Raw genomic sequence first — 25,687 nt, forward strand, 5'->3', positions numbered from 1 at the left:
AGTACGAATTATAGACATTAGTATGCAGAGAGGCGGTCAGAGAGAGTCTGGAGCTGGGCGGTGTAAGGGTTAATATATTTTTTCTACTCCCGAACTGTTATACGTCATTTACAGGGTCGTGCATAGATCTTTAAACCCTACATAAAAGTCTATTCCCCAAAGCCAGCGTTTGCCAGCTTTCCGCGACACTGGTCTACGCGACACGGCCACGACATTGGTCTAAGCGCGACAGCGGGGAGCGGCGGCCATACATTGGAGCGAGACACAGTGATGGGACTTTTCATTCGCACGTATGGCTGCCGCTCACCGCTGTCGCGCTTAGACCAATGTAGTGGCTGGGCCGTAACAGGTTTACAAATTGACTAAATTTTGACAGGATGCCCAATTAACACGTTCGACACCGAGAACCCACCTGGTAGGCACTCGTAATCTTTGCTAAGATGCCAAAGGGCCCGCTGATTGGCTATTCGCCATACAAGCGAGGGATTATAAATTACGACAGGTTTCTGACGTAGTGCGCCGTTTTGTGTCTGGTAGTGAATAAATAAATAAATATTATAGGACATCTTTACCACAGTATAATAAAGAGTACTATCGTACAGTATGGCCACTCCCGCTTCCCGCTGAAAGTGCTGCCCACCCCCTCTCGGTTACCTTACAGTTACCGCCCGTCAAAAACGCGAACAGACGACCTGTCTCATACAAGCATAGTACGCGTTCCCCTACACGAGTTTAGACTGTGTGCTAGGAACGCGCCTCTTTCATATATTTGATCGCCAGTATCCGAGGTGTGTCTTTACACAAATTGACTGAGCCCCAAGGTAAGCTCAAAAAGGCTTATTGTGATGGGGGTACTCAGATAACGATATACATAATTTACAAATACTTACATACATAGAAAACATCCATGACTCAGGAACAAATGTCTGTGCTCATCACACAAACAAATGCCCTTACCGGGATTCGAACCCAGGACCGCGGCGTAGCAGGCAGGGTTACTACCGACTAGGCCAAACCGGTCGTCAAATGTGTTAAGGGATAATAATGCTGTTTCAATCGGAGTTGTCTTCTTCGATGGCCGTCGGCTCAGGCTCAGTGGCAGTGGCTTCAAAGTCCAACCAGTTGTGGTCGCGCAGGTACAGCAGACGCAGATACGCCTCCACGCACAGAATCTGCAAAACAAGTCTTAATTTCAATATCTTAATGAATGACGTCTCCACTCACATGATAACCAATATTATGTCAATGTCATAGTATTTTACTCGGCTCTTTAAACTAGTCCGTTGCCTGTGGCGCGTACTTCAGGCTTCAGTCGCGCGCGAGGACGCAAGCTTTGCTAGACCGCCAGGAGAATGTCCTTTTAAATGAATATCAGTCTTATTTCAATGTTCCATTTAAATATACAGATAATACAGAGTACAAACGTAAGTGCAGTGTATGTAACTTTGAACCTACAGAGCTCCCGTTTATCTTAATGTTTAAGAATTGTCGGCCACTAAGCTAAGAAAGAGGCCATAACCTTAAGACGGTCCCCCGTTTGAATGCCCTCGCTCGATCGCGCTACTTCCCCTCCCCGCACCCCTGTTATACGATACGTCGATCGAGATTCAAGACCACCATACGTAACAAGTCGCCATCTAGGAGGAGTTGCTTGTACTAGATCGCAATACTATAAGCTACTAGCGCCAGGAGTTGCCTGTACGAATGTATGGGTACTAATACACTTTAATGCTATAAATATGCAAATTTTTTTTAACGAGAAAAACTACTAAACATATTATAAACGGAAATAAATGCAGTAAACTAAAGAAAAGTGACCAAGGCCTTCAGTTACCCGCGGCTGGAATGCTGTCGTATTATGGAAGATTTTTTTTGTCAATAATCAATATGAATGTTGTATTGACGTATCATAAAATTACCTTTAAACTCGAACCAGAGGGCCCTGTGGCATCATCAATGGCCGTATCGATAACCGGAACAAAATGTATCTAAATTATCATTAGATAATTCCTGTTTTAGTACTAAAACAAATTGTTTATTTCACAATGTACAATGTGAAAAGTACTAGCGCATTTTGGCCAGTAGTCATAAGCAGAGTTTGGCACTGTGGTTTGTAACGCCGCTTACTGACTGAGTGTAGTACTAGTATGGTCTGGGTTCGATTCTGGCCTGAGGAATATTTTTTTGGTTTTTATTTTTTTTCAAAACCGATAAGTTTCTACATTATAAAGGTTTATATCTCCCGTTTACAATATTTATGGCAAGATTCATTGTTTTGTATGTTTTTCCTGATGTAAATTAATTGTAGGTTCACATAAAAAGTATCTTTTTTTTGCAATAAAACAGAACGCGTAGCAATAAATATAGGTACCTATTATAAATATTCACTTAAGCTAATGCATGTGCCTTGTGTTTGGGGTTGCGTTGCGACTTGCGAGTTGCGAGGTAGGTAGTCCGCAGCGCCGAGCCGGCGAAAGACTGCATACAGGCAGACTGCATATTTAGCACGCACAGTACCTACAACTCAAGTACCTATAAGTTACATTTTGAATAACGAGACATTTTAAAATTATATGATAATTATTACGATCAAAGATTCGACCTACCATAGAAACGTTGAATTTTGTTACAAATATCATACAGGGAACCAAACTATACAGGCAGTAATTTTTATAACAAGCAATATTTTCTGCACATGGGCTGCCGGCTGGCTGTGTGAAAAAAAGAATAGAACATCAAAATTCATCATCAATTTTGTTTATTACTTATGTACATTTTAAATCTTCGATTCTGTCTTCAAAACACTCTTCTCTCTCTAACGCTCCTCTATCACGAGGCTATTCAAATGAAGCGCCACTGACGGGTCTCTATTGGTTCCCATAATTTTTTAAGTCCGATTTTTACTATCCATAACGTTTTCCGTCATAATTTTTCTTAGTCATATTATCACTAGTCATAAAATTAAACGTCAGAAATTGTAGTTCTGATTTTTGAAAGTCATAAGTATTGTTAGTCATAAAATTTATTAGCCATAATAATCAAAGTCCATAGATGTACAAATCCATAATGTTGAAGGAAATAAACTTATTCGGAATAATTGATCTAAGGATTTATCACAAGTCATAACGATTATTAATAACCATGTGTTTCTTCACTAATAGCATTAAATGGTTCTCTATTGTTTCCCATAAAAAAATGTTGCAATGTTTTTTTCGTCTGCATTTTCGAAACTTGTAATTTGGCTTACTAACTTCCTCAGTGTTTATTAAATTTTCATGGCACTTATTAAACCATTTGGTCTCGCCAAGGAGCCGACGTTGACAATTTCTATATTCGCTTTTAAGGACAAAAGATAACTAGCAAAAGGAAACTAACTACACGAGGTAAAGGGTTACTTTTTGAAACAATTTTGTTCCGCCAATAAACCGACGGAGCCCCGCTACGCGGGCCTCCTATTTCCGCTCTAAGGTAACTAACGAACCTACACGAGGAAAAGGGTTATTTTTAAAACAATTTAGTTCCACCAATGAGTAGACGGAGCCCCGCTACTCGGGGCTCCTATTTCCGCTCTAAGGAATCAAAGGAAACTAACAACCTACCCGAGGAATAGGGTTACTATATTTTTTTCTGTGTAATTATATGTATGTCTGAAATATAATATACTTTAGGAATTTTAGACATTAAATCTATATGCAGAAAAATCAGTAGGGCTTCAAAATATATGCCTAATAATATTTCTGAATAATTATTGTTATACTTTTCAATTTTATACTCATCAACTTTATGACTTTTGTGATTATGATATCCAATATTATGGTTTGTTATTGTTAGAACCATGAAACGTTATTCGTAACAAAAATTATGACTAGTGATGTTTATGACCACAAAATATGTGAATAACAACTTCTGACTAACGAAATTATGAACAATAAGTTTATGGGAAAGAAAGGGATCCCGCCACTGACATGTGTGCTTAGTCCGCCTGCGCGTGCTATGTATCTGCCCATTCCATGAATTTCACATGTTATCTTATTTATATTTTCTTCTTATCTTATTTATATTTAGAAGCGCTGGTGGCCTAGAGAAGCGCTGGTGGCCTAGCGGTAAGAGCGTGCGACTTTCGATCCGGAGGTCGCGGGTTCGAACCCCGGCTCGTACCAATGAGTTTTTCGGAACTTATGTGCGAAATGTCATTTGATATTTGCCAGTCGCTTTTCGGTGAAGGAAAACATCGTGAGGAAACCGGACTAATCCCAATAAGGCCTAGTTACCCTCCGGGTTGGAAGGTCAGATGGCAGTCGCTTTCGTAAAACTAGTGCCTACGCCAAATCTTGGGATTAGTTGTCAAAGCGGACCCCAGGCTCCCATGAGCCGTGGCAAATGCCGGGATAACGCAAAGAGGATGATGATCTTATTTATATTTTAGCTTTTAGAAGACAAACAAGTGGTGTACACCATTTGAGCGACGACTAACACCAGTACTGGATATTTCACAGAATGACTGATAGTATCCATGATCCAGCGAGTATCCATGATAACGCTCGCGCACCAAACATAGAAGGTTTTGAAAGAGATTTCTCAAGGAATTGTATCTAGCATAATGACGAATACATGTATACAGGGTTACGGTGATCGCTTTCCATCAGGCGGACCGTATACCTGTTTGCATATCTTTACGTTTGCTTTTATAAAAAAGTATTATACTATTCTACATACGTTTTTTGCGTTGTACTTTCCTCGCTATAAATAGTGGAGGGGAAAAGTTTCGTGTTACAAACGGGTGCAAATGTATTTTACTTTTCGTGTGTTGAAAAACTCGCCAAGTTCAACTTTGCACCCTTGTATAACAAATAACTATTACTTATTAGCTTTTATCTACGCCTTACTTTTATATGATTCTATTGATGATTTATATTGCTTAAAATTATCAAAATGGGCAATTATTCGCAGTATCCAATGCCTGGAAAAGGGGTGACACCACCTCCGAACCGAATCAATGTACAATATATTTAATCATGGGATAACGGTAAGCAAAAAAATAACATAGTGCAATACATATTAGGTTTCTTTGAGTTTGAAAGTATTTTTTTTTTAAATCAATAATACATACTAAAACTATATTACATTTACTGTAATTTTGTTCTTTATACTCACTCCCTATCGGCAATAGTTCCGGAGATATGGCCTTTGAAAAAAAAAACGAACCACTGTCGACCACTTCACCCTACACACACAGCGCGCACAGGCGAGGCGGACGAAGCACAAAGTTCAGTCGCGTACCATCTGAATAGTCTCGTGAGAGAAGAGTGTTTTGGATACAGAATGGAAGGATTAAAGTGTATAAACAAACACGATGTAAAAATTGTTCTTGAATAAATAAACTGAAACTGAAACTATATAAAATTTAACGAAATATAATATTACATTTTCAGGTTCCATTATTTTTTAACATATTACTTGTTATAAAAATTACAGCCTGTACAATTTGGCACAATATTTTTAACTAAAAATGAATAATATTTGTGATAAAATTCTATGCTAGGTACCGTATCTTTGATCGTAATAATTATATAATTTTAAAATATTTCGTTATTCTAACGGAAACTACGAACACCTATCTACAAATTTAGATTTTTGTTAGTTGCGGCATACGGTACGTATTATGGTCACATTATAATATAAAGAATAGTTCAAATTTATTTATATATCACCTTTCCTTGTTACCTATATCATTTCGTGCTATGTGCGCGAAGCCGCGAACTAAAACCTACCTGCAGGGGTTGCAAGGTCAACGACCCCACCCGAGCGCGCGCGCCGGCTCGCAGTAGGTACTGTGGGTAATACCTAACCAAATCTAACCATGCCTGCGCGCTCGTTTACAAGGCACATGCATTTTAGCTTGTGTGTATTTTATATAAAATAATTATGTATTCATTTTCATATTTATTTATTGCTTTTTTTTACACAGCCAGCACATGTAAACTATACAGGCTTCCTGTATAATATTTGTGATAAAATTCAACGTTTGTATAAACTTTTACATATATATGAAGCTTCAAATAATTTTCATCAGCGAGAAAATACGAAACAATGAATTTTGCCATAAATATTGTAACCGGGAGATATTAAAACCTTTATAATGTAGAAACTAATCGTTTTTGAAAAAAAAAACACAAAAAGATATCCCACTGCCCGGGCTCGAAACCAGGACCGCATTGATCAGTGAGAGCCGTAAGCGGTGATGAAACCCACACGGCCAAATTCTACTTGCGACTGACGGGCAAAATTCATATACTTTAGGAATTAATATAATATACTTTAGGAATTTTAGACATTAAATCTATATGCAGAAAAATCAGTAGGGCTTCAAAATATATGCCTAATAATATTTCTGAATAATTATTGTTATACTTTTCAATTTTATACTCATCAACTTTATGACTTTTGTGATTATGATATCCAATATTATGGTTTGTTATTGTTAGAACCATGAAACGTTATTCGTAACAAAAATTATGACTAGTGATGTTTATGACCACAAAATATGTGAATAACAACTTCTGACTAACGAAATTATGAACAATAAGTTTATGGGAAAGAAAGGGATCCCGCCACTGACATGTGTGCTTAGTCCGCCTGCGCGTGCTATGTATCTGCCCATTCCATGAATTTCACATGTTATCTTATTTATATTTTCTTCTTATCTTATTTATATTTAGAAGCGCTGGTGGCCTAGAGAAGCGCTGGTGGCCTAGCGGTAAGAGCGTGCGACTTTCGATCCGGAGGTCGCGGGTTCGAACCCCGGCTCGTACCAATGAGTTTTTCGGAACTTATGTGCGAAATGTCATTTGATATTTGCCAGTCGCTTTTCGGTGAAGGAAAACATCGTGAGGAAACCGGACTAATCCCAATAAGGCCTAGTTACCCTCCGGGTTGGAAGGTCAGATGGCAGTCGCTTTCGTAAAACTAGTGCCTACGCCAAATCTTGGGATTAGTTGTCAAAGCGGACCCCAGGCTCCCATGAGCCGTGGCAAATGCCGGGATAACGCAAAGAGGATGATGATCTTATTTATATTTTAGCTTTTAGAAGACAAACAAGTGGTGTACACCATTTGAGCGACGACTAACACCAGTACTGGATATTTCACAGAATGACTGATAGTATCCATGATCCAGCGAGTATCCATGATAACGCTCGCGCACCAAACATAGAAGGTTTTGAAAGAGATTTCTCAAGGAATTGTATCTAGCATAATGACGAATACATGTATACAGGGTTACGGTGATCGCTTTCCATCAGGCGGACCGTATACCTGTTTGCATATCTTTACGTTTGCTTTTATAAAAAAGTATTATACTATTCTACATACGTTTTTTGCGTTGTACTTTCCTCGCTATAAATAGTGGAGGGGAAAAGTTTCGTGTTACAAACGGGTGCAAATGTATTTTACTTTTCGTGTGTTGAAAAACTCGCCAAGTTCAACTTTGCACCCTTGTATAACAAATAACTATTACTTATTAGCTTTTATCTACGCCTTACTTTTATATGATTCTATTGATGATTTATATTGCTTAAAATTATCAAAATGGGCAATTATTCGCAGTATCCAATGCCTGGAAAAGGGGTGACACCACCTCCGAACCGAATCAATGTACAATATATTTAATCATGGGATAACGGTAAGCAAAAAAATAACATAGTGCAATACATATTAGGTTTCTTTGAGTTTGAAAGTATTTTTTTTTTAAATCAATAATACATACTAAAACTATATTACATTTACTGTAATTTTGTTCTTTATACTCACTCCCTATCGGCAATAGTTCCGGAGATATGGCCTTTGAAAAAAAAAACGAACCACTGTCGACCACTTCACCCTACACACACAGCGCGCACAGGCGAGGCGGACGAAGCACAAAGTTCAGTCGCGTACCATCTGAATAGTCTCGTGAGAGAAGAGTGTTTTGGATACAGAATGGAAGGATTAAAGTGTATAAACAAACACGATGTAAAAATTGTTCTTGAATAAATAAACTGAAACTGAAACTATATAAAATTTAACGAAATATAATATTACATTTTCAGGTTCCATTATTTTTTAACATATTACTTGTTATAAAAATTACAGCCTGTACAATTTGGCACAATATTTTTAACTAAAAATGAATAATATTTGTGATAAAATTCTATGCTAGGTACCGTATCTTTGATCGTAATAATTATATAATTTTAAAATATTTCGTTATTCTAACGGAAACTACGAACACCTATCTACAAATTTAGATTTTTGTTAGTTGCGGCATACGGTACGTATTATGGTCACATTATAATATAAAGAATAGTTCAAATTTATTTATATATCACCTTTCCTTGTTACCTATATCATTTCGTGCTATGTGCGCGAAGCCGCGAACTAAAACCTACCTGCAGGGGTTGCAAGGTCAACGACCCCACCCGAGCGCGCGCGCCGGCTCGCAGTAGGTACTGTGGGTAATACCTAACCAAATCTAACCATGCCTGCGCGCTCGTTTACAAGGCACATGCATTTTAGCTTGTGTGTATTTTATATAAAATAATTATGTATTCATTTTCATATTTATTTATTGCTTTTTTTTACACAGCCAGCACATGTAAACTATACAGGCTTCCTGTATAATATTTGTGATAAAATTCAACGTTTGTATAAACTTTTACATATATATGAAGCTTCAAATAATTTTCATCAGCGAGAAAATACGAAACAATGAATTTTGCCATAAATATTGTAACCGGGAGATATTAAAACCTTTATAATGTAGAAACTAATCGTTTTTGAAAAAAAAAACACAAAAAGATATCCCACTGCCCGGGCTCGAAACCAGGACCGCATTGATCAGTGAGAGCCGTAAGCGGTGATGAAACCCACACGGCCAAATTCTACTTGCGACTGACGGGCAAAATTCGCCAATACATGTCACATAGTACATTGTGAAATAATTTGTTTTTGTCCTAAAACAGGAATTATGTAATGTACACTTGTAATAATGAAATGATAATTTAATTTCATTTTGTTTCGCTTCTCTATTCTAAGAAAAAAATGGCTCGGCGCAGCGAGCGGCACAGCCCCTCCGTCCGAGAGCCGGCAGGCAACTGGCGCGCGGTGCGTGCCTGCGTGGCGCGTTCAAAGGTAGCCCCTTAAACATTAAAGATAACAAACTATAGCTGTGACGTCGAATGAAAAGTTTGTAGAATAGAATAGAATATCTTTTCGCTCTCTAGCGATAAGACCGCCTGTTGTAATCTGCTATTTTAGTCTTGGCTTTGTAAATTGCATCTTTTTTTGTAGTGCACAATAAAGTATTTTATTATTCCTATTATTCCTCTTTATTCATTTTAATTCTTAGGCTAGGTTTTATAATATGATTATAAAAGTAAAATACAAAACCACATACAAAACAATACAAAATATATAAACACATTATAAAAAAACCTAACCTAGGGTGCCGCCAGCAGCGGGGCAGGGCCCAAGCTGCCGGTGGTTAGGGCTGCAGAGAGAGGAACCGTCGGACTATCCGCGCCGTGTCCAAGATCACCGCCTTCTGCATCTGGCCCTTGATCCAGCCACCTAGCGAGAGTCTCTTAAGATGTTGGTCGAGACTCTTCGCTATGAGACCGTTCGCTGAAACGACTATAGGGACAATGATCGTTGAATCAACATCCCACATGGCGGTGGCGGCATTATTATTATTATTATCTTTTATTCGTGAACACAGACAAGAGAAATTACACATTATAGCGTGTTGCTGGTGGATTCCAGCGCTGATCTTCCGATGAGACCCTTCTCAAAACCTTGTGCCCCGGTACCTACTTCCTTCAGCTCACCTGCTCGGAGTCACTGAACCCGTCTAACCGCACCGTGTACCCGAACACGCTGGTGGATATCTTAGCCTCCGTCACAGCCAAGTAGTTGTCTTCGGTGAAGAAAGGGTAGTTCTCGATGCGGTACTGCCCTGGTTGTATTGGGCAGCTCATTCTGAAAATTATTTCAAAGGTAAATGAAACTATTAGGTTGTGTAATTTTGATTTTCGTGTGCTTATTGAGAGATTGGTTGTCCTGCGACTGATAGGTTGTGCCACGTCCTCGCTGTGAAGGATCGGTGCGGTCAGGTACACCAATTTATGACGTGTAGGTATAGACAGTTCAACTTCAAACAAGAAAAAATGCAGATCCCTGGTGCATGTGGCTTTCGGTGTAGCTGATGTCTGGTCACTTCTGCATCGTTGTCTATGAGTTGACTATAGGAATAGATACTCGCTTGGGGCTCAGGTAGTGGAAGAACATGCTGTAGAGGTCGAAGCCTGGCAAGCTCTCGCCGCTGCAGCCGCCGGAGACGACTGTGAACGACCGGTAGTGGTCACATGTGTCCGTGTTGCGGATGTCTGGACACTTCTGCATCGTGGCCTAAAAATGTGAGTGTATCTCAGTTATATCTACATATTTTTATTTTACTAGATTTGAAAGGTACTTGACATCCTAACGATCACTGAAGATCACTGATTCACCAGCACACGGAGCTATACGAATCATTGACTACTTAAATCTTATTCATTTACCAGCAGAGTTACCTTGATATCCCATCCATCACTGAGGCAGGCGGTAATGTTACGCTGCCCTAAGAACATAAAGTAATAGAATCGGCGCATTGATGCTCACTTCAGAAATTCTCACAGGCATTTTGGATGTGTCAGCACACCGACCCACAGAGCTGAGGAATTATTAGGCTACTGTGCGTGATAGATATCATCAGTGGAAGAAAATAAATCAAACCTTGATATCCCATCCATCACTGAAGTTGGCAGTAATGTTCAGCTGTCCCGACAGCATAAAGTCGTAGAATCGTCTCATAATGCTCAACTCAGATACTCTCACAGGCATCTTGGGCGTGTCAGCACACGGGCCTACTCGGCTGAGGAACAAGTGGGTCGGAGCTACGGTGGCCCGTGACGTCACCAGTGGATGGAAGATGAATAGGGGTAAGAGTTTTGTTAGTGAGAGACTCATGTGTGTGTGTTGATAGCTACTTTGGGACAATCTGCAAGGTTCTTTTACCTAAACGTCAAAGGTAGCTTTTAATGCCACCTCTCACTGTTTTGGTTTTGTAGCAATAAGTTGCTGCCACTAGGTACAGCAGTAACTACTGTCACTATTATGTAGGTACTATACTAATAGGAATGAATATAGTGATGGATGGCAAATTTATCGACATTATTCGATGCGTTACACTAAACTTTCTCTTTTCATAATTACTTTCCTACCGGTCAAAAATAATATTCAAAAGACTTATTTATTTTGGCCGTTTTTAAAATCGTGATATTCAACGTGTTTTCATTTCAGCAAAAAGATAAATTATGGTGAAACGAAGGCCAACATTACGTAAAGCTTCGAGTGTGGGATTTGATAGTAATGAATTTCTGATAACTTTTTAATGGCGGATGATAGGCGATCATATAATTTAGATTATGATGATTATGTGGTTATATCTAATTATTAATTTCACCTTTCTTTATTTGAATCTCGTAGACTCCACAGTTCATAAGCCTACATGCTGTTACTGTTACCAGGAGATGATAGCTTGTGGGAGTGACCCTGTATTATCGTCGTGGAGGTTAACAAGCAAGTAAATTGATAGATCTATATGCCGAAATTAAATATGTTAAGTATTTCACTTACTTTATATGTGAAACCAGTTTTCTTGTACTGAGTAAACCCTTTACTGTCGATAGAAAATTGTACTCAAAAACTTTGAATAACATAGGTAATAATACTAATAATATGGCATTTGTCATACCGATTAATTTCTGAAGGGAGATTCTCAATTCGAATGTATGATATTTTTCCCCTCACTAGCTCGGAAACACGTGTTTTGTCCTTTAATACCAGCGGGTAAAAACGCATTTTATCCACTAGTGGGTAAAGTAATTTGACCTTGAATAGAGTCAAATTAACTGCTTTAAAATTGATAAAAGCAGGTGAATCTAGTAATAAAGATGATTTACCACCTGTGGAACTACTTGAAGCAGTGATAAACGCATTTTTTGCGTTGTAGTTTCCTCGCTATAGTGAGGGGAAAAGTTTTGTGTTACACTCGGGTGCAAATGTACCTATTTTACTTCTCGTATGTTAAAAAACTCGCAAGTTCAGGATTCTATTCTCGAACCACTCGCTTCGCTCGTGGTTCAACTATATAGAATCCTTTCACTTGCTCGTTTTCCAATTCCACACTCGGCGTTAAAATACAACTTTGCCCCCTTGTATAACAAATAACTATTATCCGCCTAATTATAGCAACGCAAAATTAGTTATGAGTTTGACTTATTTCTATAATATTCTATGTATAACGAAGCAGTATTTACAGAAACACTGCTTCATTTAACATGTTATCTACTGAGTAACTTGACATTGTCTAGTGTTATCTCGACTAAATGAAATCTATGTAAACATTGCTAACGGCAACGAACATGTTTTGTAAGTTTGTAAATAAAATGTGTACGAATAATACTTAATTAAAGAACAATATGGTTATTATTATTACTTCAATATTAATGAACGAGGCACATAATCGAATACCACAATTTTATTATGATCACAGAATATATAATAGTACAAGTACAGAAGGCCCACTGCTTTGATGTTTCCGAAATGCCGCCTTTTTAAATACCTACAACATTCTTACAAAGAAACGAGCCGCACGTGCGCGGCGTCCGGTGATAGGGTTACCAATGGATCCAAACGAATTAATACTCACATAACTCACATTAAATGTTATACTATTATATTCAAGTCTTGAGTACTTTCTAGATATATACGCTGTATTTATATATTTTTGTTCAAGGTTCCAACATCACAAGCCTTATTGAACTTTTCCGTGGGACTTAATCTTTTGGTATTTATTTTATTCATGATGTCTATTTAACTAAGTATTATTAGCCATTCCACCCGCGGACATCGCTTAAAAAACCTCGCGACGTAAAGTAACAATAGAAAGTGCGAACGTGCATTCCTTGAGAATGTGCGCCACCCCTGAGTAGGCCGCGAACTCGCGGCCGCCAGGATATACTTGTAGCGTGGCGATAGGATCGCGGAGTGAGCCGCCACTGTTATGATTCGTAGTCTTTGTAGATAACGATATGAAAAAATGCTTTGCTACTGCGACTCATTATGAATATCTTCAACAAGGCTCTTTTAAGTTTTATCGAATAAACAACAGTAAGTCTTAAGTGTAGAGTCAATTTTAAAATAACATGCAGAAAGCGCCAGGCGCGCTGGCAAAAAATATCCATTGATAGAAAAACGTGTTCGCGTAAACGTGCGTGGCAGCTGGTCATTCTGACCGGTGGCTGCGTGGGACAATTCACAAGAGGATGCGTTTGGATGAGCAAGTGTCTTGAAAGCGATTGCAAGAAAAGTGTAATCAGTATTAACTTCTTGGGGGTCAATGTCCTAATACTAGTACAAAATACTTTCAATGAAATAGAATCTAAGTTTGAGTTGCTTTTGTTTTGATTCGTTCGATTTAAAACTAAAGAAAGTCAGCCCTGTTTTATAGTCCCTGATCCCATTGATTCAAATTTGGCTGGCAAAATTGTCTTATACGATGGGTCGCAAAATATTCTGCTGAAAGTAAAGTCAGATATTGCTCTCGTGCCTACATCACCTTACATCTCTATCATTTTCCATGTGAAAAATAAATGTCAAGTCAAACATCAATACATCGCGTAGTATTGGGTCCTTATCATTTTATCACTTGGACCAACCGACCGTATCGTCCATATCAGCCGGCGTCGACAGCTGACCTTAACCTTCAATACATTGCGCGTCCCCAACGATCAATAACCCATCACCCACAACAACCCTGCAATGTAACTCCAACAACATTGTACATCGAAGTATTATGATTACGATTCGCTGTTGACAATATGCAGACACACCTCTGTCTCCAGTTGTGTAGTGGCCGCCGTAGACAACACACGCCATGTCAGAAGATAATCTCACCGCCGTCTTACACAAGACGAAAGACCTCCGATTGGTAAGTTAACTATCCTATTTCATTTTACAAACATTTCAAGTGCTTAAAAGCTAATTTTAGACTAAACTATGTGACTTTTCATTTATAGTTACCGTGAATAGTATTTTGATTATGTTTTCTCACATATGACATATTAATCGTGGGTTAAAAGTTAAAAGGCTATTATTAGAATAATGTTGTGGTCGAGCGATCGATATGTTTGCCAAGATTGACGTGGTCTTATACTGACCGGCTAGCAAGTGGATTATACCAATAAGTTTGTTTACAGACAAACTTTACTTATCCACACTATATCCACTTACATATACATTGCACGTACTTAGTAAATTCTTGTTTAAAACTAGGTAGAATATTTAACGCCCGGTAGCCTTTATTTAAATGAATAAATTATCATGAATTACAGTTTTCTTATCGGCCGGCAAAAAGCCGGTCTCTGTTTTATTGAAGGCTAATAGCAACCTAGTTTTCCTGATGATATTGACTTAAGAATACCTGAATTTAAATATTATTGATATCAATGGATCCATTTAGGTGCCTAAATATCGTATTAATAAAAATAATTTAAGCACATAATATCTATGTCAAAACGTCATCGCTGCCGTAAAATGCGCTTGCTTGTTTCAATAGTTGTATTTGTTGCACGTGTGTATATTGTTGTTTTATAATTTTTAATATCAACACGATAAACCACTTACTCGATCTTCACTGATAACAATAATATTATCACAATAATTATCAGTCTGAAAAAGTACTAAGTCACTAGAACGAATTTTACCTATTTAGGTATTTATTACCTTCTCAGTAAATAGTAATTAATAGTTATTTGTTATACAAGGGGGCAAAGTTGTATTTTAACGCCGAGTGTGGAATTGAAAAACGAGCAAGTGAAAGGATTCTATAGTTGAACCACGAGTGAAGCGAGTGGTTCGAGAATAGAATCCTGAACTTGCGAGTTTTTTAACACACGAGAAGTAAAATACATTTGCACCCGAGTGTAACACTAAACTTTTCCCCTCACTGTAGCGAGGAAAATACAACGCAAAAAATGCGTTTATCACTGCTTCCAGTAGTTCCACAGGTGGTAAATCATCTTTATTACTAGATTCACCTACTTTTATAAATTTTAAAGCAGTTAATTTTACTTTATTCAAGGTCAAATTACTTTACCCACTAGTGGATAAAATGCGTTTTTACCCGCTGGTATTAAAGGACAAAACACGTGTTTCCGAGCTAGTGAGGGGAAAAATAAATTGAACCGGAGCTGTTGGCCTTGAAGACAATTGGTTCGAGGCATTATTAAACAGACATTGATACCTTGTTACTATTTGTACCATATTCTTTCAGTAACTATACAGAGACTCACGAAAACAATAAAATTTGCAAATCTCCGACCCTATAAAGTTGCGTTTTGCTCCTATTCTACCTACTCTAAAGCTAAACTGCTAACTTTCGTCAACATCATCATCATCCATCATCAAGCGCGACTTCAAGTATGGACTCGACGCGACAAGGCAAGTTGTACTAGAGGGGCTGGCACATCATGAACCATTTCTCGCACTAGTGCGTAAAAAAAACACCATCTGTACTGAAAAATAATAATATATTTTCCTCTAATCTCTAATAGGTCCTAAATTGTCTTTGCTAGTTAAAATTCTGCGAAAGAAACCTTGTGTCGTGGTTCTGATATCATTGTGAAATAATTTGATTTTTCTCTTTATATACAGGAACAAACTCCGATCCCACAAATAAATGACGATGGTAAGTTCATAATGATAATATTGCTTAGGTAAGTATATAGTATATGGTAAGTATTATTGCATCATTCCTTAACCCAAAAGGCATCCTATAAAATTGAAAAACACATATTAGTTGACGAGTTTCCTACGAGCACCTAAGTACTGTCGGTAATTGTCTGTCTGTTACATTTTGTTCTCGGTAGAACTATCTAGATTCTATAATATGAACCGTGGAAACAGAGCAGGGGTCTGGAGCAAAGGTCTACAAAGTTAATTGGATCCGCCCTTGAGCAGAAGACATTTGAACTGTGTCTAATATGCCATGCATCCATTTCAGAGGTCCTTCTGCGCATGGACTGCGTGGGTATCTGCGGGTCCGATGTGCACTACTGGCAGAGCGGCGCCTGCGGCCACTTCGTGCTCAAGGAGCCAATGATCATGGGCCACGAGGCTTCTGGAGTCGTTGCCAAGGTAACCAGATATCCAACATGAGTCTTACAGGTATTTCTTTCTGTGGTCTGACGTACACTATTGGCAGAGCGGCGCCTGCGGCCACTTCGTGCTCAAAGAGCCCATGATCATGGGCCATGAGGCTTCTGGAGTCGTTGCCAAGGTAACCACACATCCTACTTGAGTTGAGGTGCTTCTGTCTTTGGTCCGAAGTGCACTACTGGCAGAGCGGCGTCTGCGGCCACTTTGTGCTCAAGGAGCCCATGATCATGGGCCATGAGGCTTCTGGAGTCGTTGCCAAGGTGACCACACAACCTACATGAGTCTCAGAGGTGCTTCTGTGTGGACGTACACTACTGGCAGAACGGTACCTGGAGCCATTTCGTGCTGAACGGGCGCATGAGGTTTCTAGAGCCGCAGCCAAGGTAACATCACATCAGATTTGTTGTGCCTGCACAAATTCCTAGCCTAAAGAGTGAACTTGAAACTCAAGCTGAAAGTAGACAGTATACGTTTTGTAAAAAAAATATCCTGACTTTTGCCTTTATTTTTAATTTCCTAAAGATCGAATTAATTTACACGAGGGTTTACTGGTGACACCCGATAAGTTGAGCAAACTGGTTCTTTGAAATTCGAACTATGTGCAATTTCCACAATGTTGTTATTTCAAGGATTCGATCTCGATTTATCGGGTTTCACCAGTAAACCCTCGTCAGTCATATGTTACAAATACGAAAAAACAAAAAAAAATATTGCGATTAATTATTCATAATAGTCACTTAAATACCTAAATAAGTATTTATGTATGCGTACGTGGTACATGACCACCCAGAAACTTGTTTTTGATATAGGAGGTGTGTGATCACAAAAACAAAGCCCGTATACGGACGACAAATTCGCAGTTCTATATCACAGTACTAAAGTTTAGATAATAAAATGTGTTTGTATAGTGAGATACTGCATTTTTCTTCTAGATAAGTCCAGTAGCTACGGACACACCCGCGCATTTACGTCAGAAATCGGATTAAATTATTGATTAAATGATAATTCTACAATTTAAAATAGTCTGTTTTTTCACGATGTCGTGAACGTAAACTTGCATTTTAATTTACCTATGAAAATGTCAAGGAATATAAGAATAGGAATGTAATATAAATTGGTACTGAAACCCGGATTTTGTTTTGTTAATTGCTAGTACCAAAGACGTATATAACTGCGTAATAGAGACAACGGGGTGTTGGGGGTCAGAGGTCATAGCATTTATACGCGAGTTGGGACATAAGCTGAGAGAGAGGACCTCCGATGCCGTGCGGGCTCGTACCTGGTGCAAAGGTTGTCCATTGCCATCCAACGTGGCAATGCGGCAAGTTTGATGGGCACCTTTGCACCCGGTACAGCTCGCGGAGGTCTTTATGATTACTTGATTAGTTTATAGATTTTAATTTAGTTTTATTTAATTTTTTTAAGGTACTTACTTTAGTTTTAATTTTTATATTTTATTTGTTTAAGATTGTACATACTAGTAACTTTTTATTTATTGAATAAAATTCTTGTTATTTGTTTTTTTTAACTGCGTAATTGTAAATATGTTTTTAACAGTTATTTGTTTTCCAGTCCTAACTACTTCAAAAAATTCCTTCATTTATGTAAGTGATTAATTAAATTAACTTGGGCTTATCTTTTTATTACTGCGTTAAGTGTGATTAAATCCTTCATATTATTACAGCATGTTTGTCAGTAAGTAAATTAATTAAACAATATAACACGTCGGTAACTCTCAATCTCATAATAAAGTGTGACATTGAGATAATAAAGCAATAAAAGTGGATAATTGTTACTTACCTATAAATATAAAAACAAAATAAATATTCAAATCACAAATAGGTACTTGCTTATTATGAGTAGGGGTTATTACTGCAATCTGCAATGTTCGGCCGTTAGAGTGCAGCACTGCCATATACCGTAAACCATTGAATAACTTAACGTATATGTATGTATTGTCCCGGATTTGTAAGTTCACATTTTTGACACATTTGTTTTGAAGTCTGTTGCGATAATAAATAAATAAATAATAAAATAAATAAATAAATATTATAGGACATTCTTACACAGACTAAGACTAAGACGTATCGTTTGCCAAATCTAACGATTAATTTCGAATGGGTTGAATCGATTAGGCCCTATGTACAAAAGTAGGCGCTTAAACAAATATACGATTTCTATCAACTTACTGAAATGTCATTTGAATCGAAATGACAGACTCTGCCACAAAAATCCTTAATCCCTAATCCTTAAACTAGTGCTAGTTTAAAAATAAGAATGAATGATAAATGACATAATAAGTGAATCCTGCGTGATAAATTAATATCGTAAAATACTCACTAACGATGATCCGCAAAAATGTAACATGTGTTAGATTATGTTTAAAGTAAGCGAAATATTGTTTTTAAGTACTTGATTTTTTTAAATATTATTACAGGATTTTATTTAATATTTCATTAGGTTGCGCGAGTTTACGTTTTGTGGACGCTGTCATGTGTCAAAAAGAGGTTCTTACAGCTCTGGGACAACATCAGTATTGAAGTGTATGTCTTTTTAATTCTCTATAATAATAATATTAATATGACGTTCTACATGACATCAAAGCTCTCCAAATGGCCTCTACGTGTTGGATCTATATCCCCACGCACGCCTTATAAATGACCGGGCTCGAAAGACCCCGAGAGTTTTAAGAGGATATTAACTATTAATATAATATTCTCTTTTCTGAGTAAAAAAAAAATCGAAATTACGTTTAGGTATACAATTCGGTTCGTATTGCCCCTTAAAATACTAAACGTACCTAAACCTATGGTTTGTTATGTAGTTTTTACTTATTTTTAGATTTAACTTTAGTTTTAATGGTATGTTTAATCTTTTATGTTATGTTTAACTGTCAATTTTTTTTTCTATATTAAAAAAACCGGCCAAGAGCGTGTCGGGCCACGCTCAGTGTAGGGTTCCGTAGTTTTCCGTATTTTTCTCAAAAACTACTGAACCTATCAAGTTCAAAACAATTTTCCTAGAAAGTCTTTATAAAGTTCTACTTTTGTGATTTTTTTCATATTTTTTAATTTTTTAAACATATGGTTCAAAAGTTAGAGGGGAGGGGACGCACTTTTTTTTCCTTTAGGAGCGATTTCCGAAAATATTAATAATATCAAAAAACGATCTTAGTAAACCCTTATTCATTTTTAAATACCTATCCAACAATATATCACACGTTGGGGTTGGAATGAAAAAAAATATCAGCCCCCACTTTACATGTAGGGGGGGTACCCTAATAAAACATGTTTTTCCATTTTTTATTTTTGCACTTTGTTGGCGTGATTGATATACATATTGGTACCAAATTTCAGCTTTCTAGTGCTTACGGTTACTGAGATTATCCGCGGACGGACGGACGGACGGACGGACGGACGGACGGACGGACAGACAGACATGGCGAAACTATAAGGGTTCCTAGTTGACTACGGAACCCTAAAAAGAAAAAAAAAAACGTACCTAAACCTTATTTTTATCGTTATCTAATGTATTGTAAACATTAAAATTCTATGAATATCGGAGTTGTCTGTCTATAATTCTATGAATAGTGCAGTTGAACTGACAAACAAGTGACTATCGGATGATACGTCGATTTATCGAATGTCGGATGATACCATTGGCTTATGGGATCAGTCAGGTCAGCCGTATCTTAATGGCTTCATGGCCTGATATCAAAGATTATGCGTAATTAATGGTTTTGAACCCCGAGTGCAAGAAGAGGGCAATTGTATATTGGTACCTTATGTGCCTCGTGTGCCTATCGGTGGTATGTAAATAAATATGGTATGGTACCTAGCACCTTAAACGAATGAAGTGATTTGAATGCTGGTGTGAAAAGTAATTAATCTCTAGTGAAATTCAGCAATTATTAACAAGTTTTGTCTGACTTATTAAATTGTTGTGTAGGTATGTATTGTATCCATAAAATATCCAAACGACGATTGATTAACTTGAACTATAGAAAAAAGTTATAGGATTTGGTCTTAATAATATTGAATATTTTAACATTTCCATCATTTTCACAGGTTGGTGCCAAAGTAAAGAACCTGGTCCCAGGAGACCGCGTGGCGATCGAGCCGGGCGTGCCTTGCCGCTACTGCGAGTTCTGCAAGACGGGCCGCTACCACCTCTGTCCCGACATCATCTTCTGCGCTACCCCGCCCTGCCACGGCAACCTGGCGCGCTACTACAAGCATGCTGCCGACTTCTGCTACAAGTGAGTGTGTTCTGAAAGTTCCGCTACCCCCTCGGTCCAGACATCATCTTCTGTGCTACACTGCACTGCCATGACAACATGGCGGCGCTACTACAATGAGAGCCACATGAAAATGAAAATGAAAATGAAATGAAATATTTATTTTTCAAGTAGGCATATTACAATGCGCATATGAACGTCAAATAAAGCTACGCCGGCTCTAACCCTACGCCTCAGCCTCGAGAAGATTTCAGTCCCCCCTCAGTTGGGAGGGGGGTATCCACTATGGGACCGGCAAGAAACTCGGCGGGCAACTTCTTTTCAAAACATTACATCTTATAATTAACATGCATTAAATAACAACATACAATTTAACATGCAAAAGTATTCATCAAAGAATATGAACATGGTACCGTTGCGCGTTGAACTAATTGTGTCGCTTCAAACTTGGGTAAATCCATTCTGCTATATGATTGATTATCTTTCAGATTTTATTATGTGTTTTATATAATTCAACCTTAAAGCAGAATGGATTTACCCAGGTTTGAAGTTAAGCGACACAATTCTACTCGATATAAAAAAAATCCTGCTTCTCATCAGCAACCCCATGACGCTTAATCCTCCCTAATCTGGCGCTGGTTCCTTTTTTTGTAGCATTGTCAATCACTTTTACATATCCCATATCTTCCTCAGATTACCTGACCATGTTTCAATGGAAGAGGGCGCACTACTAGAACCCCTTTCCGTGGGTATCCACGCGTGCCGTCGCGCCGGCGTCACTGGAGGCTCCACAGTGCTAGTTCTAGGCGCTGGGCCTATTGGTCTGGTCGTTATGTTGGCCGCTAAGGCGTTCGGTGCCAGCAAAGTGCTTATCACAGGTGAGTGCCGGTGTTTGAGCCACTTAAAGTGGGTATCCAACTATCCATCCGCACGTAATTAAAACAGAATCTGAATTTATCAGTTACTTACGAGTTTTTGCTGAATGTCCAACACGATGATGATGTCAAAATCAATGTTGCCTGAAAAATAGTTAATTCTTATTCCCTTATTTCAGACATTCTCCGATCCCGCCTGGACTTCGCCAAGAAGATGGGCGCGGACGAAACCATGCTGGTCACCCGCGATGATAACGAAGCTGATTTAGTGGCCCGCACTCATCAGCTCCTTGGCGAACACCCGGACTTCAGCATTGATGCTAGCGGCGCACAGTCCACTGTCAGGCTCGCTATGCTGGTGAGTAAATGGGACAAGAATCTTGACAGAGCGCGGCTAAGGTGGAGATAGGGCTGGCAATGCATTGCTAGTTAGTAAACGTGCAGGAAATACGTGAACAAAGCGGGCAGTGTAGAGATACTCGTAGATATTGAAAACCAGTGATCAGTCATCGAGGATTTGGGGTTAACAGAATAATCAGAAAATTTATTAAATAGTGGCACACTAATCGGGCCTGGGGTAAATTAGTTTGGATCTTGTATGGTATGATTTCTGCTACAAAATGTTCATTTGTTTTTTTTGTTGCTCATTCCAGGCTACCAAATCAGGTGGTACCGCGGTGCTAGTTGGAATGGGCTCACCGGAGCTCACCGTGCCTCTTGCTGGCGCCATGAGCCGCGAGGTTGACATCCGAGGCATCTTCCGCTACGTTAACGAGTGAGTATCAGTACAGCGACAGTTACTTATTGAACTGGATACCTATAGGTATAGGTACAGCCCTAATTTTGTGCCATAAGTGTATGTCGTTATAGTTACTCGATAGGCTCTTCTTTACTTGGTGGTAAAGAATTATTACATTGCCAGATTGTTAGACGACATCGAAGGGATATTTTGTTCTGTACCCATTTCCAATAACTCAACAAAAACCTGAGATGTTCTTCAATGAGACGGCTTAGTAAGTTAGTAGTTAACCTACCTAAGGACCGACACAAACGGGTTGCAATCGAATTTGTACAAGAACAATTGCAATTTGTATCCAAGTTGCCGTTGGTGTGCCCTTCTCACAGAGGGCAACCCTTGAAAACTCCATATAAAACCCGTTTTCAATCAATGTTCGGGCCAGGAAGCACTTTACCTACTGTTGTTGAGAGATGTTAAGAAAAACACACCCTACATTTCAAAACATCTGAATCAGATACAATATTTACTAATTGTCATTTGTAACCAGGTACCCCATCGCGCTAGCCATGGTGGCCAGTGGCAAGATCAACGTTAAGCCGCTGGTGACGCACCACTTCTCGCTTGAGGAGACGCTGGAGGCCTACGAGACGGCGCGCCAGGGCGCCGGCATCAAGGTCATGATCCACCTGCAGCCCCGGGATGCCAACAACAAGGAGAAATTCTAAACTTGACCTTTTAAATACACCACAAACAAAACATTCATCTGAAGATTTGAAACCAGTGCCACAAGCGAGCGACCACACCACAACAAGCGTATGACAAAGCTCGCAGAATGTTCGATGATAGGTACCAGTGTGCGTAGCCGAATGCACAAACGCTCACAATAATATATCTTTCGTAGCTCTTGCGTATTGGCGCGACAGAGCCAGACTGCATTTCTGCGGCGTTTGGCGTCGCAGAAATGACATCCGGCTACGGGGTCTGGTCCGATAGGATCCCCAGTTTAACCAAGATACCGTGAGCACAAGCCGCCATATAAGTCACGGGCGTCAGTGTATACGTAACATAGGTAGCCTAGTCAGCGTCAGTAGTGACTACACAGCCATGTTTTAAAAGGTGGCGAGATAAATCTACGTAGGTAAAACTCCTTGTGATCTAACGTAACAAACACCTAACTCTTTACTACCTACTGGTTTCGATTTCCGATACTTACCAAAACTATATATTTGGTTATAAACTGAATTTTGAAAATATGAAATTTCATGAAGACGAAGACGAAGACCTTAAATTTTAAGAATTTGGTAAATATATATTTTTTATTTTAAAACATTTACAGGGTTAATTTTGTAAATCTTGCATTGTTCTAAATGCATAATTATTTATTATCTTTGAACAAATCACAAAACTTCATTTCAACATTCTGAGCGGTGTTCTAAGCTATTAGGCATTAATATAATTGAAAAATTTTAGGAGAGTATTTTGAATTATTGACACATAGGTTCTTATGCATTTTATAGGCGCTGTTGGCCAAATAATAATGGTAGATTGATATCATGAAACATTATGAAATAAGTTATTTTATTACAAGTTGACATTTTTATTTAACTCCCGCTCCCGATTTTAGTTGTAGATTTCACCAGGAGTTGTGCACAGACTCGAATTGACACTTTAGGCAGAGAAAATGAATGTATCAAAAAGCAAAAGTATACTTCATTTAAGGCAGGCTTCGTGAAGATGTAGTTTTCAAGTAAATGTCCACTACACCTACAATATTTAACTGGCGGTTTATTTTATTCTAAGCAAGCATCTCTTGGCTAGGCCCCTCAATACCTACCACTTACGTACGTTAAGGTTACATTTTGTTGCTATCGAAACAAAATTTAACCTTAACGTACCTCACACAAGCTAAGCTAAGCAGCTGTGGCACAGTATAATAAAGAGTACTATCGTACAGTATGGCCACTCCCGCTCCCCGCTGAAAGCGCCGCCCACCCCCTCTCGGTTACCTTACAGTTACCGCCTGTCAAAAACGAGAACAGTCGACCAGTCATATCTCACTCATACAGCATAGTACGCGTTCACCTACTCGAGCTTAGACTGTGTGCTAGGAACGCGCCTCTTTCATACATTTGATCGCCAGTATCCGAGGTGTGGCTGTGGGTACAGAACAGTCAACCAATCTGAACCCTAGGCCACTGTAGATAGAACCCTTTCACAGTAAAAGTCAAACTGACTTTTATAGCAAATAAGCACGGTGTCAATACGACAGGGTTCTAGAGTGGCCTATGATTCTAATCGGTTGACTGTACATATACTAACTACTTATCTCACGCGAGCGGAACTGCCATCACCACCAGGCTGGCAAGTATGGTTGCGCGATAAATGATGTTTTATCGTTTATCGCGCGACCATGATTGCCTGCCAGATTTCCTTCTTTGCTTCCCATTATATATTGCATCATTTACGAAAACACGAGCCGTAATTCTATGCTTGGTCAGCTCTCCTCGTACAGTCAGGCTCCGTGATAGTTAAGTCATTTCGGGTTCTAGGTAAATTGGGTGACCATAGCCCAAGTATTAAAAACCAATCAACATTCTGAGAGATGCGACGTATAAGGCGGGAACTACTTAACTACCTTTACTAAATATTTTGTATTTGTACGTGCCTATTAATATAACGTTTTACTGTCCTCGTCCTGCCCAATGTGATTTATAAAGGACATATTCCATTTTTTTGGTACTTATAAATTAAAAGCCTGGATAGACAAAAATACCTATTTTTTATTTTTACCTTAATCGTGATACAAAGGAAAATCTACCCCGTTTATTCAATTATTTAGTTTAAATTTCAATGGCTCAAACTGTATGCGGTGGGCAGAACAAGGCTAAACAAACTCAATTATGTGACATGAGATGACGATTGTTAAACATCAGTAAAACATTCCTAAGTATACAACAATATCTACATACACATAGGTACATAACATAACATAATGTTATCAAAATTACGTAACAGCAAAATTCATTGTTGCAACGAGTCCTGGGTATTTATTTTGCTTTTTACGAATTTACAGTTTTGGCCTGTTTTCACGATAGCCAGCTATCGATGGGGAGAATTATGTATCAACCATACCGATTCGTAATTTAATCGGACCTATAATAGGTATTTGTAAGTATGGGGTACCAAACATATTTACTAACACCGCTGTGTCCGCTGTGCACGAATGCGAGCCAGTGTGCAGTCTACGCAACAAATCACGAGCGTGAGGAGAACTCGAGTCCTCGTCAACCAGTCGCGACGTGAGAATTTTCAGTAGAATTTATATGAAGCCTGGATTGCCTGATGCTGACTTTTTTAAATTTTGGCGCACTTTTTACTTCGCACTGCAATCCTGCCACCACAGCACCTCTGTACCTAATACTGCATCAATACGTTTATGATTAACCTAAGGTTAACCTTATATGACTCACAATCATAGTTTATGAGACGGCAAATAAAATTATAATTTAGTAGTTTTATTTTCCTGTCAACATGAAGAGTA

The 25,687-nt window shown here is 38.6% G+C and overlaps 2 protein-coding genes and 1 long non-coding RNA gene across 6 annotated transcripts in view; 1 reads left to right on the forward strand and 2 right to left on the reverse strand.

Moving 5' to 3' along the window:
- Positions 1-25,687, reverse strand: part of LOC125234127 (NAD-dependent protein deacetylase Sirt6) — a 309,879-nt gene that overhangs the window by 120,001 nt on the left and 164,191 nt on the right. The window lies entirely within an intron of this gene.
- Positions 13,949-23,733, forward strand: LOC125234135 (sorbitol dehydrogenase). 2 transcript variants are annotated; one of them, XM_048140332.1, is made up of 8 exons: positions 13,949-14,067; positions 15,792-15,825; positions 16,141-16,274; positions 20,363-20,553; positions 21,226-21,410; positions 21,587-21,765; positions 22,061-22,182; positions 22,694-23,733. In XM_048140332.1, the coding sequence occupies exons 1-8, from the start codon at positions 14,014-14,016 to the stop codon at positions 22,869-22,871; spliced, it is 1,077 nt and encodes a 358-aa protein (XP_047996289.1). In that variant the 5' UTR covers positions 13,949-14,013; the 3' UTR covers positions 22,872-23,733. The 2 variants fall into 2 exon arrangements, with proteins under 2 accessions (XP_047996289.1, XP_047996290.1); XM_048140333.1 differs by lacking the exons at positions 13,949-14,067; positions 15,792-15,825; positions 16,141-16,274 and adding an exon at positions 16,307-16,416.
- On the reverse strand, positions 23,527-25,623 carry LOC125234145. The gene is made up of 2 exons (XR_007177944.1): positions 24,032-25,623; positions 23,527-23,982 (listed from the first exon to the last, which is right to left on the reverse strand). It is a non-coding gene; the product is annotated as an uncharacterized LOC125234145 (long non-coding RNA).

This window comes from Leguminivora glycinivorella, chromosome 15 (assembly GCF_023078275.1).
Source record: "Leguminivora glycinivorella isolate SPB_JAAS2020 chromosome 15, LegGlyc_1.1, whole genome shotgun sequence".
NCBI lineage: Eukaryota > Metazoa > Arthropoda > Insecta > Lepidoptera > Tortricidae > Leguminivora > Leguminivora glycinivorella.